Source organism: Drosophila subpulchrella, chromosome 3L, assembly GCF_014743375.2.
Source record: "Drosophila subpulchrella strain 33 F10 #4 breed RU33 chromosome 3L, RU_Dsub_v1.1 Primary Assembly, whole genome shotgun sequence".
NCBI classification, from domain to species: domain Eukaryota; kingdom Metazoa; phylum Arthropoda; class Insecta; order Diptera; family Drosophilidae; genus Drosophila; species Drosophila subpulchrella.
Window position 1 is genome coordinate 13,554,461 of NC_050612.1, and position 14,770 is coordinate 13,569,230.

Here is a 14,770-nt window from a genome sequence, read left to right on the forward strand (position 1 = left end):
GAAAAATGAATTACCAAATGTGGTCACTTTAGACAAACGGGACTGCCAACTCTTCCAAATTAACAGCTGCTTTGCAAATATCAAAACTTTTGTTGTATAGCGAGAAGTACGCGAAATTCTTTTGTAAAATTTAAACAAATGATAAAATAACCCAAAGAAATTATGGAACCAGCTGAGGCAACAAAGCCGGCTGAGGTGGAGAGTCCGGCCAAGGTGGAAAACGGCGATTCCAGCCGGGATTTGGGCCATGTTGAGGAGAAAACAAGTGAAGACGTGGAACAGAAAACGGATTTTATTGAACAGCAGCTGGAAGAAAGCGATTCACAAAGTGAGCCTTCTGGAGGCCAATTAGCGGACCATGATGAGGCCAAAATGGAGCAGGATCTCAAGGAAGCCGTGCTCGAGCAAATGCCAATTGAAGAGGAAGGACTCAGCTTGCGTTACAAGGATCTGCAGGCCCAGGAAATTGAGGAGGAACTGCAGCAGAATATTTCGAAACCCCTGCAAAACGACATCCTGTCCCATGTCCATTGTCTGGCCCAGTTGGAGGAGCAGCGGCGCAACTACGAACAGCAGTTGGAGCAACTGCGCACCTCCAACATGCAAAAGGACAACATGATCACACTCATCCAGCGGGAGAACGCCATTCTCGGCAAGGAGAAACAGGCCTGCCGCAAGGAAATGGACACGGCCAACAGGGAGAAGGAGGCCACCGTCATCAAGTTTGCCATGAAGGAGAAGCTACTCATAGACGCCAAGAAGGAGAAGGAGGCGGTGGAGAAGCAGCTGGCCGAGGCCAAGAAGGAGGTCAAGAATGTGTCCACCAGATTCCTGGCTGTGAGCGAGGAGAAGTCCCGCATGACGTACATCATCGATGACAAGGTGGGCTGATATATATGCAGTGTAGTATAAATTCTATATCTTAATCATTAATCTGCCATCACAAAATGCCTGTATAGATAAATAACCTCTTATCATAACATTTTATCTTGGTCCTATCAGTGCAACGAAGTCAGGAAGTATCAGCGGGAGTGCGAAAAGTACAAAACGGAACTGGGTCACTTGGAGTCCAAGCTGAAGTATCACATTAACAAACTCAACATCGAAACAGAAGCCAAGGCGGTAAGTAAAGATTAACTAAGTATTATCCCCATTCATTCATCTTTATGCCCCTTAAAGGTTGTAGAACGCAAACTGGAAGAAGAGAAGAATGCACCCAATAAGATGGAAGAAAAGGCCAATGGTATGTTTGTTTTCCCACGGATAGTGCTTAAACATTCATTACCCTTCTCCACTTACAGAAAAGCTAAAAGTGGAATTTGAAGCCAACACAATACTCTTGAAACACGAGATTACCAGCAAGACTGAGGCTCTGGATAAAGTCACCAAAGAGCAGCTAAAACTAAGCGAAGCCAACAAGGAATTGCAACATCAACTTCAGGAGATTACCGCAGAGGTAAAGTCAAGTTCTCGATGTATCGTTATGGATATTTAATGTTTTCTGTTCCGGTGTCATTGCAGCACAACCAGCTTACAGAGGAATTTAATCGTTTAAGAGATCTGCATAATTCCGTAGAAGCTTCCTACAGCAATGAGCTACTTAACTCTGCAAAACTCAGGGGACAACTAGAAGAACTCCAGCTTCTACGTACCCAAAACACCATGTAAGTAGTAATTATTAATTTTCCTGATGATGGTCTGAAGAGGGTCCCTTATAAATATAAACTATTTTAAATCGCCTTTAATAAATAACTAATAATAATTTTTTGTATTTCCTTTCCAGAAACGAAGAAAAGCTGTCGGAGGAACAACAGCGAGTCCAACAACTGGAGGCCTTGGCCCAAGACAACGAATCGGACCTGAAGCAACTGAAAGTTAAAAAACAGGAGCTGCTTACTATAAACAAGGAGATGAGTGAGCTTATTGTGCAACTGCAGAATGACATTTGTTTGGCGGAGGCCAAGGTAAGTGGAAATAAAAATAAAAAAGATTTTATAAAAAATTTAACATGCCCCGGGTGAGGCTCGAACTCACGACCTTAAGATTATGAGACTTACGCGCTGCCAACTGCGCCACCGAGGCCATGTGTAACCCGCATTTTAAGAAGACCCTATAAAGGCCAATAGCAGAAGCCTTTGAAAGGCAGCAGTTTAAGGATCCATTATAATCAGAATCCATGTATTTTTATTTTGCAGGCCCAAGGACTCGATGCTGAAAACAAGTTACTGAAGCAGGAGAAGCTTTCCTACGATTCCAAGTACAATCAACTGGAGCAGCAGCTTAGTTTAGAGGCGTCCGAGAAGAGCGAGGAGCGACTGCTGTTGGCCAAGCATTTATCTGAAAAGACCAAGCTGTACGAGCTGACCAAGCAGAAGCTGGAGGATGTCCAAGGAGACTACGAGGCCACCCAGCACAAGCATGCCACCGTGCTGAAAGAGCTTCATCGGGAGCTGAACAAGTACAAAAGGGGAGTTACGGAATCTAAGACTCCCATCAGCTACTGCAGCAATTGCCAGCAGGCAATCAATGGCTACCCCGCGGAAAATCCTCCACAGCGTAGTCACAGTCGTTCCAGTAGCCACGGCAGCCTGCACAGCGGCAGTCGGCGGGCCAGCGAGTCCTCCGAATCGGAAACGGTGGCCAGTAGTGCCACAACTGTGCAACAGCCGCCACCGCAGCAAGACCTTCAAGCGGTACCGTCCAAAAAAGTACTCGTGGAGCGGATTCTGCGTCTCCAGCAGGCCACGGCCCGCCAAACGGAGCGCATCGAGTTCCTGGAAAATCACACGGCCGCTCTGGTGTCCGAGGTGCAGAAGAAATCCAAGGTGGTGCAGCACTACATGCTCAGGGATCAGACCGCGGGCGCACTGACCACGTCTCGCAGCGATCAAAACAAAAGCGAGCTGGTCAAGTACGGAAATGGCATCATGGCGGCGATCTATGGCGGATCCTCGAAGGCGGGCGGCGAAAGCAAGGCCATGTCCTTGGAACTCTCCTTGGAGATCAACAAGAAGTTACAAACTGTGCTGGAGGACACGCTGCTGAAGAATATCACGCTGAAGGAAAACCTCGATGTGTTGGGTATCGAAGTGGACAATCTCACGAGGAAACTACGCTCCCTGGAGATGGGTAGCAAGTAAGAGCCAGTCTTCTTAAAATCTGTATTCCATTCCATAGTAACCCTTGTATAAATAGTGTACAAATCGTATGTTCTTATGTTTAAGTGTATAATATATGTATTTAATATTTTAACAAAGTACCAGGCTTATAAAATTCCCTCGTAAAGCTTGGCGCTCACGGGCTTCGGCTGTCCCAGACCCAGTTCGAAGTTAATGGTGGGTTTCTCACCATCCTTGGCCAATCTGGCCAGTTTGTTGTGGGTTAGTTTGTAGTGGACCTTCATCTGGGGATTGGGATTGCCCGTTTCCTCCGATACCAGCTCGCGGAGCAGGGGTGGAAGGTCAATCATGGTAGGCAGCACCACTGGTTCAAGCTTCTTGTTGTTTTCCAGATACCTGGCCTCCTGGTTCTGGGGCACCAGCTCGTAGTCAGCCTTGTAACTGGTGCTGTAGATCTCCACGGGCTTGGGTTGGGTCACTCCGCGCCAGGTCTTCTCCACGGTGACGCGCACCTTGCGGATCTCCCCGGGCTGCTCGTCCACCGATTGCACCTTCAAAATCCGCATGTAGCAGGGCTCCGGATATCGCTGGAACATGTTACGTATGAGCAGGCGGCCCACCCCCCAGTTGGGCAGCTCCGAGACCAGCTCCCACAATGTGTTGCCGCGGAAGTCCGTGGTGCGACCGAAGTACTTGATCACCTTTTGGGCCATTTTGTAGGGTTATTTAACTAATTTTAATTGAATTTTCGGGTAAAAGTTAAAAAACAGTGCGGTTGCCATTCACCGGGAAATCGAACAGCTGTGCCGGTTGCTTTAACAGCGCTGTTGAGAGAATAAAAGAGCTGTTAAGGCAAGCGATTTTTTATGTTGGCAATGCTTCTCGCTAAATAGGTAATTTAAATCCATTTGAAATAGAAAACAAAACAAAAAAATGATTTTGATGATGATGGAAAATACAGAACAGAAATTAATTCTAATGGCTTCCAAATGTATGGACATCATTTTTAGTAATACTCGTTATTGAACTTATGTATGACTTGTATTCCAATTTCAAAAAAATGTACTTACTTTAATTTACAATTTATTCCGTGTCCTTAAAATAACACGAAATAAATTATTAAAATATTAAGAAACAATAGAAATCCATAAGTGCTGATACATTTTAATGTGCTTACAACTCACAGCCACTTTAGTCTGACTTGAATTTAATTTTATTTTATTTACATAAATAATGGTTTTAGCTAAGCTTAGTTCAGAGTAACTAGTTTTCAACTACTTTTAATCCAATGTAGCATGGGATAGCAAATCCTTCATTAATAGGGAGTGTGGACATGTTCGCCTAGCTCTTCCCCCACGGCCGTGTGGCCCACTCCTCCTCCTCCGCTGGGATCCAGGTGCTCGTCGTAGGACTCTTCTTCTCCTCCCAGCTCCTGACCATCGTGTCCATGGGCCGAGGGATTGGTGCTCTCATGCAGTCCAATCGTGGCATGCTGGGCCGCCTTGGATGCATTCACCTGGGCAGCAGCCGCTGAGTTGGCCGCCTTTAAGGCGGATTCCTTGGTGGCCGCGTAGTCCACCCGCGCCTGGTGCAACTGCTCCTCCACCTGCTCCAACCGGTTCTTGGACTGACCCACCATCTGGGATTGCGAGGCCAGTTGATTGTTCACCTCCGTGGAGGTCTGCTCCGCCTGTTCCGCCACGGATTTGGCATTATTAACGGCAGCCGTGAGCACGGATATGTGATGATGGGCCGCCTGGGCCGTTTGCTGGGCCAGTCGGGAGGAGATCTTGGCCGCCTTCAGTTGTTCCAGCTCACGGGAGAGGGATCTCTGTGCTTCGGCTGCCTGCTGCTCCAACTCCTGGAGAACCACTTGCTTGCCCACCAGAGCCGCTTGAGCCGTGGCCGCCGCCTGGGAAGCGGCTTGAGCCAGGGTGTTCTGGGCTATGTAAGCCGCCTGCTTGGCAGCCGCATGCTGGTTGCTCACCGCACTGTGGGCCTGATCCGCGGATCCCTGGGCAATGGATCGCAGCCCACTGCCGATGCTGTAGCCACCGGATCCCTTGCTCGAAGACGAGGTTCCGCCACCTCCTCCCGATGGACTGTAGTAGCTCTTGGGACTGTGTTGTGGCTTCTCTGGCTCCGGGGGCTCCACTGCCGGGTGATGGGGCTCGAAGTAGCCACCCTGGTGGATTGGAGGCGGTTGCTGCGGCCTGTAGTGGTAGCCATTCCTCTTGTGAAGGCGACTCATCACATGGGCCAAAAGGAGGACTAAAAGGATACAGCGGTTAGAAAAACTGTATAATAAATTTAAGATTTGTTTATTTTATTAGGTTCACGGATTAAAATTAAATTTTTGAACAAATCATTATTTACTTGATGCAAGCAACATCATAAAATTTTGATTATTTTATTTTTGTAGTCGTTTTTTTTTACAAATTTATTTTTGTTATAAATTTATATTTATTTTACCATTCTCAATGTAAAAACTCCAAATGGTATTTTGTATATGCTTAAAAACCCACCAGTTTTCAATAGATTTTCGGACAATTAAATAATTTGATATAAAGGATTAAGGTTGGTATGTTTTTACACTTTTCACAGATTTTTATTTTGTATCTCCCTTGAAAGGGGGATTTCCCGGCTTACCCAAAACAAGTTGGGCGAGAAGAAAACGTAATCCTTGGCCGTACATCTCGCTATCGCTGCTGAAACTGCATTGAACTTCAAATTGAATGGAAGTGCCCAATTTATAAGACTCTCAGAGACGCCAGCCGAGCATTAAGTTTTCAAGTTGCGGAAAGTCGGTTGCGGTTTTTAAATTTAACTGATCACAGGCATGTTATGATTTTCATACTTTAAGCTATTTGAATGGCTCTGCCCACTATATGATGTGGAGTCGGGTCCACACATATTGCACCTTTACACCCATCTCTGTCCAGTCCATCCCATCGAGGAAGCTCGGCGACCAAGATTCGGTGGCGTCTTTTAATGCTTCGTTGGCACGTTTTTCTGACCAAACGTTCGGTGTAAAGTGGTCGGTCTCCTATGGTTTGTTAATGTCTTAAATTTAATTTGCATTTTATGTGCTGCACTACTTTGTAATTGAACTTTAAGTGGCGCTTTTGGCGGGTTTCGCAGTGCAACGATGCAGGGAGAGCCATTTCGGGGATTACGCTTTCGGTTAGATTAACTAGCTAACTTGGCAATTTACAAACAGGGGAAGTCTGGCCTTTCAAGGTTTTCCAATCAAAATTTGAATATAATTTTAATTGGAAAATTATATAATGTAAGTACTTATAAAAAACTCCCCGTTGGGGAGTTAACTTTTAGGGGTACCTCTAAAGTATCTTGGAATACATTTTAAATGATATTCCAGTCTATGTGATACTAAATCTTGAACCTGTGCTAGGCACCCTAAAATATTACAATCCAATCAAAGCCCATCAAAAAATAAAAGATTGGTTTCTCAAAATTCTCTTTTAAAACTATTTATATTTTATAGAAAATACATAAATATCTATATATTTGCGGTACTCTTTATTTATCCTATTTGGATAAATATTATTTAAAGCCGACCCAAAACAATGCTGAACTCAATTTTTACATTATTGATTTTTGAATTCTTTTTAAAAGCCTTCCAAATCGATGTGAAATTGTACTTCCGAAATCAGAAGATATATCAAAGCGATTTTTATTGAAACTTATAACAAAATATAAATATCTAGAGTGGCGTGACACTTTAAATGCTTTATATTTTAATAAATAATATAAGTATTATATTCATTCCACCCCAAGAAAAAATAGTATTCAAATATTTTATATAAATTATTTTTTATTTAAATACATAATTATAAATTTATTACAAATACATAAATAAATAAGTTATGACAAACACTATTTTACAAGACAAAATCGGAACTCAGGCGTACAAGATACAAGTTACAATTAATATCAACAAGTGGTGACGCGACGGTTGTGCGTCCTCAATTAAGTAACAATTGTGGGCTGCGAATGAGTGGGTCAATTGGTGGAGTGAAGTGAAGTGAGGGGGCGATATATATAACAAAATACAACAGGTAACAAAAGAGGCATTCGTAATAAATAAGAGTGACGACGCTGATAAATACGATGACGAATGCCACAATAGAAGTAGATTTTAGGGATGGCTTCGGTCAGAAGTGGAAAACGAACTCGTCGGAAGAGGAGGATGTGTCATCCGGAATGGGTCCAGAGGTATTCGCATGGTAGCCAGTCACCTCCTCCTCGTGCTTTTCATCCTGGTGCTCCGTTAATCATTGATAGCTCTGGGTGATCTGTTGGATCCAGGGCAGGTAGGCGGAGACCTTCACGTAGACTCCAGGAACATTAACCTGGCCGCATCCAATGCCCCAGGACACCACTCCCACCACGTGCATGGCTCCATTGCGGTCGCAGACCAAAGGACCTCCGCCATCACCCTTGCAGGCATCCTTGCCCTCCTCTCCTCCAGCGCACACGAATCCGGGATTCAGTTTGTAACTATAGCCCAGTCGGGTGTTCCTCAGTTGTTGCTCGCACTGTTGGTGCGACAGGATTGGCACATCCACCTCCTTCAGGATATTCTGGTACTTTCCGTGCTCTCCAAAGGCATCCTTGCCCCATCCAGTGGTCCAGCAGCGAGCTCCAGTGAAATCGGAATACTTGTCGGGCAGACAGGCGGGACTGATGTGGGGATTCTTGGTAAAGTCCACGGGCTGATCCAGTTTCAGCACAGCCAGATCGTTGTCCAAAGTGCCGGCATAGTACTCGGGATGGATGTGCACAGAGACCACATCGCGTTCGATGTAGGGGAAGAACTCCACATCATGGTTCACATCCCATTCGCCCAGACGCACACGCAGATCGAAGCCATTTTGACTGGATGAAAGAAATGATACAGATTAATCCTCTGATGTAAGATTCCTAAAGAACTTTAGAACTTACGATTTAATGCAATGGGCAGCGGAGATAATGTGCTGGGCATCGATGAGTGTGCCACCGCAGGCGTAGATCGACTCCTTGGGGTCCTTCTTCAGAATGGCCACATGCCAGGGGTACTCGCCGAACTCACTGTCTCCATCCACGTAGACGGGGTTCTTGATGCGACCGGTGATTCCGGCGGCGTTCCTCACTCCACAGCGACCGAATTGCTGGGGAGGAGCTTGGGGACGCAGGGGACGACGGCAGCAGACCTCGTTGATGCGGCAGGTCTTCTCCACAGGTCGGTTACCATAATAAGCGCGCTAAAAATATCAAAGAATGGGTGGAAATTAGCTAGATGTGGGGAGAAAGCGGGAAAGCTAATCCAAATGTCGAAATATATGGATTTCTAGTTGGTTTTTTGAGAATTTGACTTTGATAATCTATAAATTTGTTGGATAATTAAGAATTCCAATAAATACATGGATAATCATGATATTATAACGACTGAGTAACCCTATAATCCTTGATCAACACATGGTTACCTGCTCCTCAGGAGCTGCTCCCGCCCACACACCATCCTCAACGCTCCTGCGCCTGCGATCCCTGGGAAAAGTGATCCGATCACTGCCAGCTGCATTACCAGGAGCAGGAGTGGGAATATTGTAGAGAGGTCCCAGGTTCAACTGCTTGCCACGACGACCGAAGGAGGGCTCACCTCCGCTTACATTGGCACTTCGTTCCACATGCTGTGAGTACTCGCCAAAGCCACCAAAATCAGGACCAGAGCCAGGATATATTGAGTTGAAGGAGCTCTCATAGGGCGATGATTCGTGGTGATGATGATACTGGGTAGGACCACTGTGATATTCAAAGACCGGAGTACTTGGGACCATTTCAACACTGAAGTGGGGACCAGGTCCAGATGTTTCATAGAAATGGGGATACGAATGGTGGTCATGATGATCGTGGTGGCCATGGTGATCGTAGTCGTGATGCTCGTAGCCACTATAGTGATCGTGGTGGTGATAATGATGGCTATAGGTTTCGGCCGGCTTTCGCTTGAAGAAGTCTCCAACTTTCTGGATGATATTCGCATTCGGGGTGACATGGAGATTGACCAGTGGCTTGACCACCTTCTCGCCATACTCCGTTTTGGCCACCTGCACCGAAACCAGGGGATTCACATTCACCAGACCGAGATTCAGGCCATTTGGTCCCACTGAACCGAAGTAGGGGTTCTGGGCGGGCACATGATCACCAAGGATATTCGAGGGATAACCTCCATATCCGCCGGCGGGATAGGGCAGACCAAAGCTAACACCATAGGTGGGCAGCACCTTTCGTTGGATCAGCTCGATGGCCTGGAGGGCGGGCAATGCCAATGGAGATCCTCCGAGCGGCGATTGTCTCTATTTTTTGAGGGGAAAACATAAGAACGCTACAGGTGGAGTTCCATTTCCGTTTGTCGGATGCAGGTTTCAGGTTGCGGGTTGCATGTTGCAGGCGTGCGATCACAAAGGTCGTGCTTGGTTAGCTGGTTTAGTTCTGGGATTAGTGACTGGTCTAATCGGAACCGATTTGCACTCTGGTATTTTAGTTGAGCTTGGAGCGTTGAACGATGGGTGCAGTTGTCAGGTTGGTTGATTGGTTGATAGGTTGACTGATTGATTTATTGGTTGATTGGATGTGTGTGTGTGGGGGGGTGGAGCTCATTTCGAACTCAATTAGTGGTCCATGTGAACCATGTGTGATTTGGCATTAGTCGGGCACTACCTAAACTAGGACTAGAGTTTTTCATGGACTTACCCCTTGGGCATCGAGCGATAGATCGCTGGCTTCATCATCCTTCTGGTCGGCATCAGCCTGGCGACGAGTGCGCTTCTTTTCATCCTTATCAGACTTCTCTTCGGCCTTCTTTCCCTCAACGGAAGTGGTGGCATTGCTGGCCACAGCATCGTCACTCAGAGCCTCAATGTCCTTGCCCAGGTTCCTGGGATCGATGGGCAGAATGAGATCCTCCTTGCGTCCAATGCGATCGGCAGCGGGGCACTGAGAGATGGGCACACACTGACAGTCGACGATCTGCTGGCGAGAGGTGTCATAGCCACCCTGGTACTGTCCTTGACCCTGTCCCTGGTAGCCACCAGAGATGCCATTGTACTGGTTAGAGGCTCCACTCTGCAGTTCCTTCTTGTAGTAGTCGGGGTTTTGGCTGTGGTAGCTGGAGCTGGGCGATCCACTGAATCCTCCAGAGGCACTGTTGCCAAAGCTTCCCAGTCCCGAGTTCGGCTTGTACAGATCTCCAGAGTTCGGTTTGTACAGATCTCCAGTGGGCTTCTGGGAAATACCAAATCCGTTCTGCGAAAGGAGGCCACCCTGAGAGGCACCATTGAAACCAGCATTAAACGCATTCGACTGGGAGTAACTGGATCCGGAGGAGGACTGAATAGATGGTGTATAAGTGGCAGAAGATTGGGCCAGGGCGCTGAAGTCAGTGTTGATGGTCTGGCCAGCTCCAATGGGAATGGGCACACTGGGCACCTTGGCTCCCTCGGCTCCCTCCACATGGTGGTAGTGATGGTGCACATGCTGCTGGAGAGCATCGATGGGTGCTCCCACGATCACTTTGTTGCTGGATGAAGACGAGGAGGAAGAAGCGGAAGACTGCTGCGAGTAGAAACCATTGGGAGCAGAGCTGGCACCTTGAATGCCACTCTCGGGATTCTCATAGTTGTACGGGGGAACTCCATTGGAAGCTCCAGTGAAGACGGGTCCGGCACCGAGAGAAGGACCTCCGGTGTAGATGGGTCCTGGTGGCTTACTGTCGTAGATCAGAGATCCAGGTGGTGGCTTGGTGTAGGTGATTCCATCGGATGAGCCATCAATGGCGGATGGTGGAGGATGCTCCAGGTAGCCACCAGGTCCCGATGGCCTGTAAGGTCCAGACATTGGCTTGTAGGGTCCCTCGTAGCCCACCTTCCTGGGAGGTCCAAAGGAGTTCACCGAGCTTGGCGGAGGGCCAAAGGAGTTCAGGGAGCTTGGCGGAGGTCCGTAAGATCCGGGAGGACCACCCATGGGCGGACGACCACTGAAGTAGCTCGGTGGTGGCATGGGCTTGGCTGGTCCATAGGGACCACCACTGAAACCAGATGGTGGAGGAGGACCCTGGGCGTAGATGGTCGAGTAGAAAGGACGCTTCTCCTCCACATCGCAGCTCATGAGTCCCAGACCGCAAAGCTTATCCCGGATGAGATTGCGGGCCTGCAGATCATTTCCCTGCTGAAGAGCCTGATCGATGTTTCCATCGGCATAGACGGCATCGTATTCTCCGAGATTGCGACCCTCCCGGCGGGAGTTGATCAGCTGCTCGATGACCTCGTCAATCTGGGTGGTGCTGTTGCTCTGGATGGTCTCGTGGACCAGGTAGCGTCCCTGGATGTCGGCTTGTTCGGCGGGTTTGGTATCTACAGATCGACGACTAGGTGTGGCATCCTCCATGGGCGACCACTCGTTGCCCCAGTTGGAATCGTCGGCCAAGGAGGCTGTGGCCAGCAGTACAACTGCCAACAGGCTAGCTCTTATTCTCATGGTGGAGATCTGAAAAGGATAGATAAATATATAGGGTTTAGAGCACAATTCTAGAAGGATTGGTTCTTATTTGTGATAGATTATACCATCCTAACCATGTTCAAAAATCATAATCGTACAAAATTGGCTTAACTTGTTGACAAACTTTAAAATTGAAAGTCTTCTTCATCTTTTATTTGAAGAGGAAAATAAATGAAGAGGTTTAGTCATGATTGGTTATGACATAACTGGCTATCTTGACACCATTACCCCAAGTCATTGTCCCAGTTTACATTTCTCCAACCATCTGTGGCTTAACCAATCCGTAACGAAACCGAAACTGAAACCGGTTAACATCACGAAATCTTCACCGTGACTCAGACTCTCGTATAAGACTTTTACTTTCGTTGGAGGTCGCAGACCGTCGCACTTAATTGCTTGATTTTGTACGTTACTTTTGCTCGAAATGGGGGGATGGAGGGAGTTATAGCGGCAGCTCCCTGTAATTTATGAGGTAATTTTCCTTCAGATTTAGCAAGCCTACGAGTGCAATCCCACTGGCGACCATCGCTCAAGTTGATCTCTCGCCCTGACAGCCGCTTTCCGCTTCGTGTATCTCTTATTTGGTAAAATTCACTTTTCTTTCCAGCCTTTTTTATGGTCGTTTGCATTGCAGTTATGTCACCGGCTCAGAGTGAGGGCGGATTTTGTAAAAGATCGGCTACACTTGGACAAAAAGGAGTCTATCAATTTGTATTGACAAGTGATGATTTTATAAGGGTTAAAATTAAATTTTATATAAATAATTGTTTTAGGAAAATCACAATCTGTTTTTGTGACTTATAAACTTATAAAATTTGAGTCGGATGAACTGGAAAACCCTTTTGAAAGTAGCAAGGATATAATGTTTTTTAAGTATTTTTCTTCTTGAATAACTATTTATAAAAAGTATGTTATACATAAAAAATAAAAAAATATATATGCATGTTCTGATTAACATTATATGTAGTTTAATATCCAACTTCAATTCATGAACAATATATATTTTTGCTGTTGGTTTTTTCAAGTGCATCAAAAATGTATTTCCAAGTTATGTAAACGAATCTGGGGATTTCTTTTAGTTTGCTCTTTGGGCGGAAGTTGTGTGCAGCGTTGCATTGCAAATTACCGGCAACTCTTTTGCTTGGCTTTTCTTTGGCGAGAAATGATCGTAAGCGATGCTAAATGCCGATTGGTGGGATTTGGGAAACTTTTTTTAGGTTTTTCCTTTGTATTCGCAGTGAAAGTTTTGCTATTGCGATTTGACTGCTGGCGGGGAGGCTCTTGACCAAGAGTTTTTATTATAGAAAATATATATAACACCCATAATTTTATCTGCTGGAGACGCACAAGTAATTGCAACTAATTTTAATTAGTTTGCTTTCAGTTCACTGGAGTTCACTTGGGTAATTTGCATCACTTCACTCACCTTTTTTATGTCAAGTTTAATAATCCAATTTGGTAATTATCACTGTTGTTTCGGATAATCCTTATGCAATTTGTGGAGTATATGTTATCCTTTCACTTCACTCGCTTTCTGCACCGATTGTGCTTTTCGTTGGTCTGCAGATCGTTCACTGATTTCGCTTTCGTTGGCCGCGCACATTTTATACAAAAGCTGCGCATGCGCAGCGTCGAAGTCAAGCTCCAACGTTTCGCTGTCTCTTTCTGGTCGCCCCTCCATCTCTGTCGCACTCACAGATCGCTTAAGTTTGCGAATCGGTAGCCCAAAACAAAAGAAACAAAAAGCGGCAACGGCGACAATGTTTGGCAACCTCTCTTTCTCAGTGTTGATTTTTGTGGGCAATCGTTTTTCGTATGGGTTTTTTCCCCTCAAATCCCCAATTCTGCTAAACTACTGGAGGTCACTAAAAGAGGGTCTAGGCGGAAATATCACTTAGATAGGAAATATTATTATCGTTAAGAAAACCCCAAGACCCAAAACTATCACTCTATTAACTCATCTCTTAAAAATTAGTGACCATATAAAACACCCAAATTGGTCTTTGTTATTAACGGCTTTCAACTGGGGAGCTCTGACCAAATTTTAAATAACCAAATTTAGCTTCCCGGAAAGGCGTTGCTTGAGAAACCGGGATTATGCAATTCTGAAATTATGAATTGGGTCAGAAAGGAGCAGTCGAATAATAAAAAACCTCATGAAAAGGGGCAAAATTGGGCATTGCCTCAAACCGGATCTTTTGGCATACATTCATCTTTCCCCATCTCTTTTTTTCCCTCTGTATATTTATGCCTCTCTTTTCGGGTGCAGTTCAGTTAATATCGTCTGGTTTTTAACCCATGGTCAATGCATACGTCATCGGTCGGAGGTTCGTTTTCAAAACCTAGCCCGCTGTGAATCAAAAAGTGCTTTGCGGAATTACCCGAAGTTCATAAAAATTAGAGACATTCCCCCCAACTTATTCACGATGATCACGTTCGGGTGCCACTACCTCAAATCCCGAACATTATCATGGTTGTGTTGTGTGTGGTCAGTGCTGTTCGAAGTGGCTCTCATTGTTATTCAGTGGATCCAGTGGATCCAGTGGCTTCGACTTGTGTTACTGACCTTGGTTCGATGAGCTGGAGTCGTTTATCTAGCCCCACTTAAGTGGCGTTTTATGTTAAACATTCCAAGAAAGTTGATAATGAACAGATCTTCGAAATTATGCTAATCGCATTGATTTGCCGCAGTTGGTATTGTCGCCACTCTGGGTTGTTTGGCAAACACCTTTCGGCTATTTGTTCGTGATTAATTCGTGGAGTTTTTATCAATCAGTGGCGTAGTTTTTGACCATCGGGTTTTTTATGACTCACTCTGCGAGCACTTTGGGCTTTTCGAGCATTGTTTGAAGGAGGTGCGTCGAACCTGATTCGTATCGTTTGTTAATTCCGCTAATCATAGTTTGGTATACCCTAACTTTTGGGCATATCGATGAGATGAAGTGAATATCTGCCTAGTGCCCCAGTTATAAGATCGACTTGTAGCACTTAAATAGTTAAAATATATATAAATAAATAAATTATATATCATAAATAAACAAACACCCTTTAAAACATTATTTCAAAAATAATAATTATAATGGAATTGTAGGAATGTA

General features: G+C 45.6%; 4 protein-coding genes and 1 non-coding gene across 6 annotated transcripts; 1 reads left to right on the forward strand and 4 right to left on the reverse strand.

Moving 5' to 3' along the window:
* Nucleotides 1–56: 56 nt before the first annotated feature.
* Nucleotides 57–3,219, forward strand: LOC119552679 (coiled-coil domain-containing protein 186). The gene is made up of 7 exons (XM_037862398.1): nt 57–882; nt 1,003–1,122; nt 1,180–1,243; nt 1,302–1,456; nt 1,522–1,664; nt 1,784–1,964; nt 2,196–3,219. Exons 1-7 carry the CDS (start codon nt 163–165, stop codon nt 3,138–3,140), a joined length of 2,328 nt encoding a protein of 775 aa, XP_037718326.1. The 5' UTR covers nt 57–162; the 3' UTR covers nt 3,141–3,219.
* Trnam-cau lies at nt 2,010–2,082 on the reverse strand. The gene has a single exon. It is a non-coding gene; the product is annotated as a tRNA-Met (tRNA).
* Nucleotides 3,211–3,928, reverse strand: LOC119552684. The gene has a single exon (XM_037862404.1). The coding sequence runs from the start codon at nt 3,830–3,832 to the stop codon at nt 3,266–3,268; it is 567 nt and encodes a 188-aa protein (XP_037718332.1). The 5' UTR covers nt 3,833–3,928; the 3' UTR covers nt 3,211–3,265.
* A 432-nt stretch (nt 3,929–4,360) lies between these two features.
* On the reverse strand, nt 4,361–5,691 carry LOC119554710 (uncharacterized protein CG45076). Its single transcript, XM_037865721.1, has 2 exons — nt 5,592–5,691; nt 4,361–5,390 (listed from the first exon to the last, which is right to left on the reverse strand). The coding sequence occupies exon 2, from the start codon at nt 5,368–5,370 to the stop codon at nt 4,435–4,437; it is 936 nt and encodes a 311-aa protein (XP_037721649.1). The 5' UTR covers nt 5,371–5,390; nt 5,592–5,691; the 3' UTR covers nt 4,361–4,434.
* A 1,357-nt stretch (nt 5,692–7,048) lies between these two features.
* On the reverse strand, nt 7,049–13,233 carry LOC119553379. Of its 2 annotated transcripts, XM_037863731.1 has the most exons (5): nt 13,099–13,233; nt 9,870–11,660; nt 8,606–9,472; nt 8,085–8,383; nt 7,049–8,018 (listed from the first exon to the last, which is right to left on the reverse strand). In XM_037863731.1, the coding sequence occupies exons 2-5, from the start codon at nt 11,649–11,651 to the stop codon at nt 7,415–7,417; spliced, it is 3,552 nt and encodes a 1,183-aa protein (XP_037719659.1). In that variant the 5' UTR covers nt 11,652–11,660; nt 13,099–13,233; the 3' UTR covers nt 7,049–7,414. The 2 variants fall into 2 exon arrangements, with proteins under 2 accessions (XP_037719659.1, XP_037719660.1); XM_037863732.1 differs by lacking the exon at nt 8,606–9,472.
* Nucleotides 13,234–14,770: the final 1,537 nt, after the last annotated feature.

Coding starts and splice junctions, on each gene's coding strand:
- LOC119552679 (XM_037862398.1), top strand. CDS start 163: ATGGAACCAGCTGAGGCAACAAAGCCGGCTGAGGTGGAGAGTCCGGCC. Junction 1,244..1,301: donor GATGGAAGAAAAGGCCAATG/GTATGTTTGTTT, acceptor CTCCACTTACAG/AAAAGCTAAAAGTGGAATTT. Junction 1,665..1,783: donor CTACGTACCCAAAACACCAT/GTAAGTAGTAAT, acceptor TTTCCTTTCCAG/AAACGAAGAAAAGCTGTCGG.
- LOC119552684 (XM_037862404.1), bottom strand. CDS start 3,832: ATGGCCCAAAAGGTGATCAAGTACTTCGGTCGCACCACGGACTTCCGC.
- LOC119554710 (XM_037865721.1), bottom strand. CDS start 5,370: ATGAGTCGCCTTCACAAGAGGAATGGCTACCACTACAGGCCGCAGCAA.
- LOC119553379 (XM_037863731.1), bottom strand. CDS start 11,651: ATGAGAATAAGAGCTAGCCTGTTGGCAGTTGTACTGCTGGCCACAGCC. Junction 9,473..9,869: donor TATCGCTCGATGCCCAAGGG/GTAAGTCCATGA, acceptor CTCAAAAAATAG/AGACAATCGCCGCTCGGAGG. Junction 8,384..8,605: donor GAGCAGCTCCTGAGGAGCAG/GTAACCATGTGT, acceptor TGATATTTTTAG/CGCGCTTATTATGGTAACCG.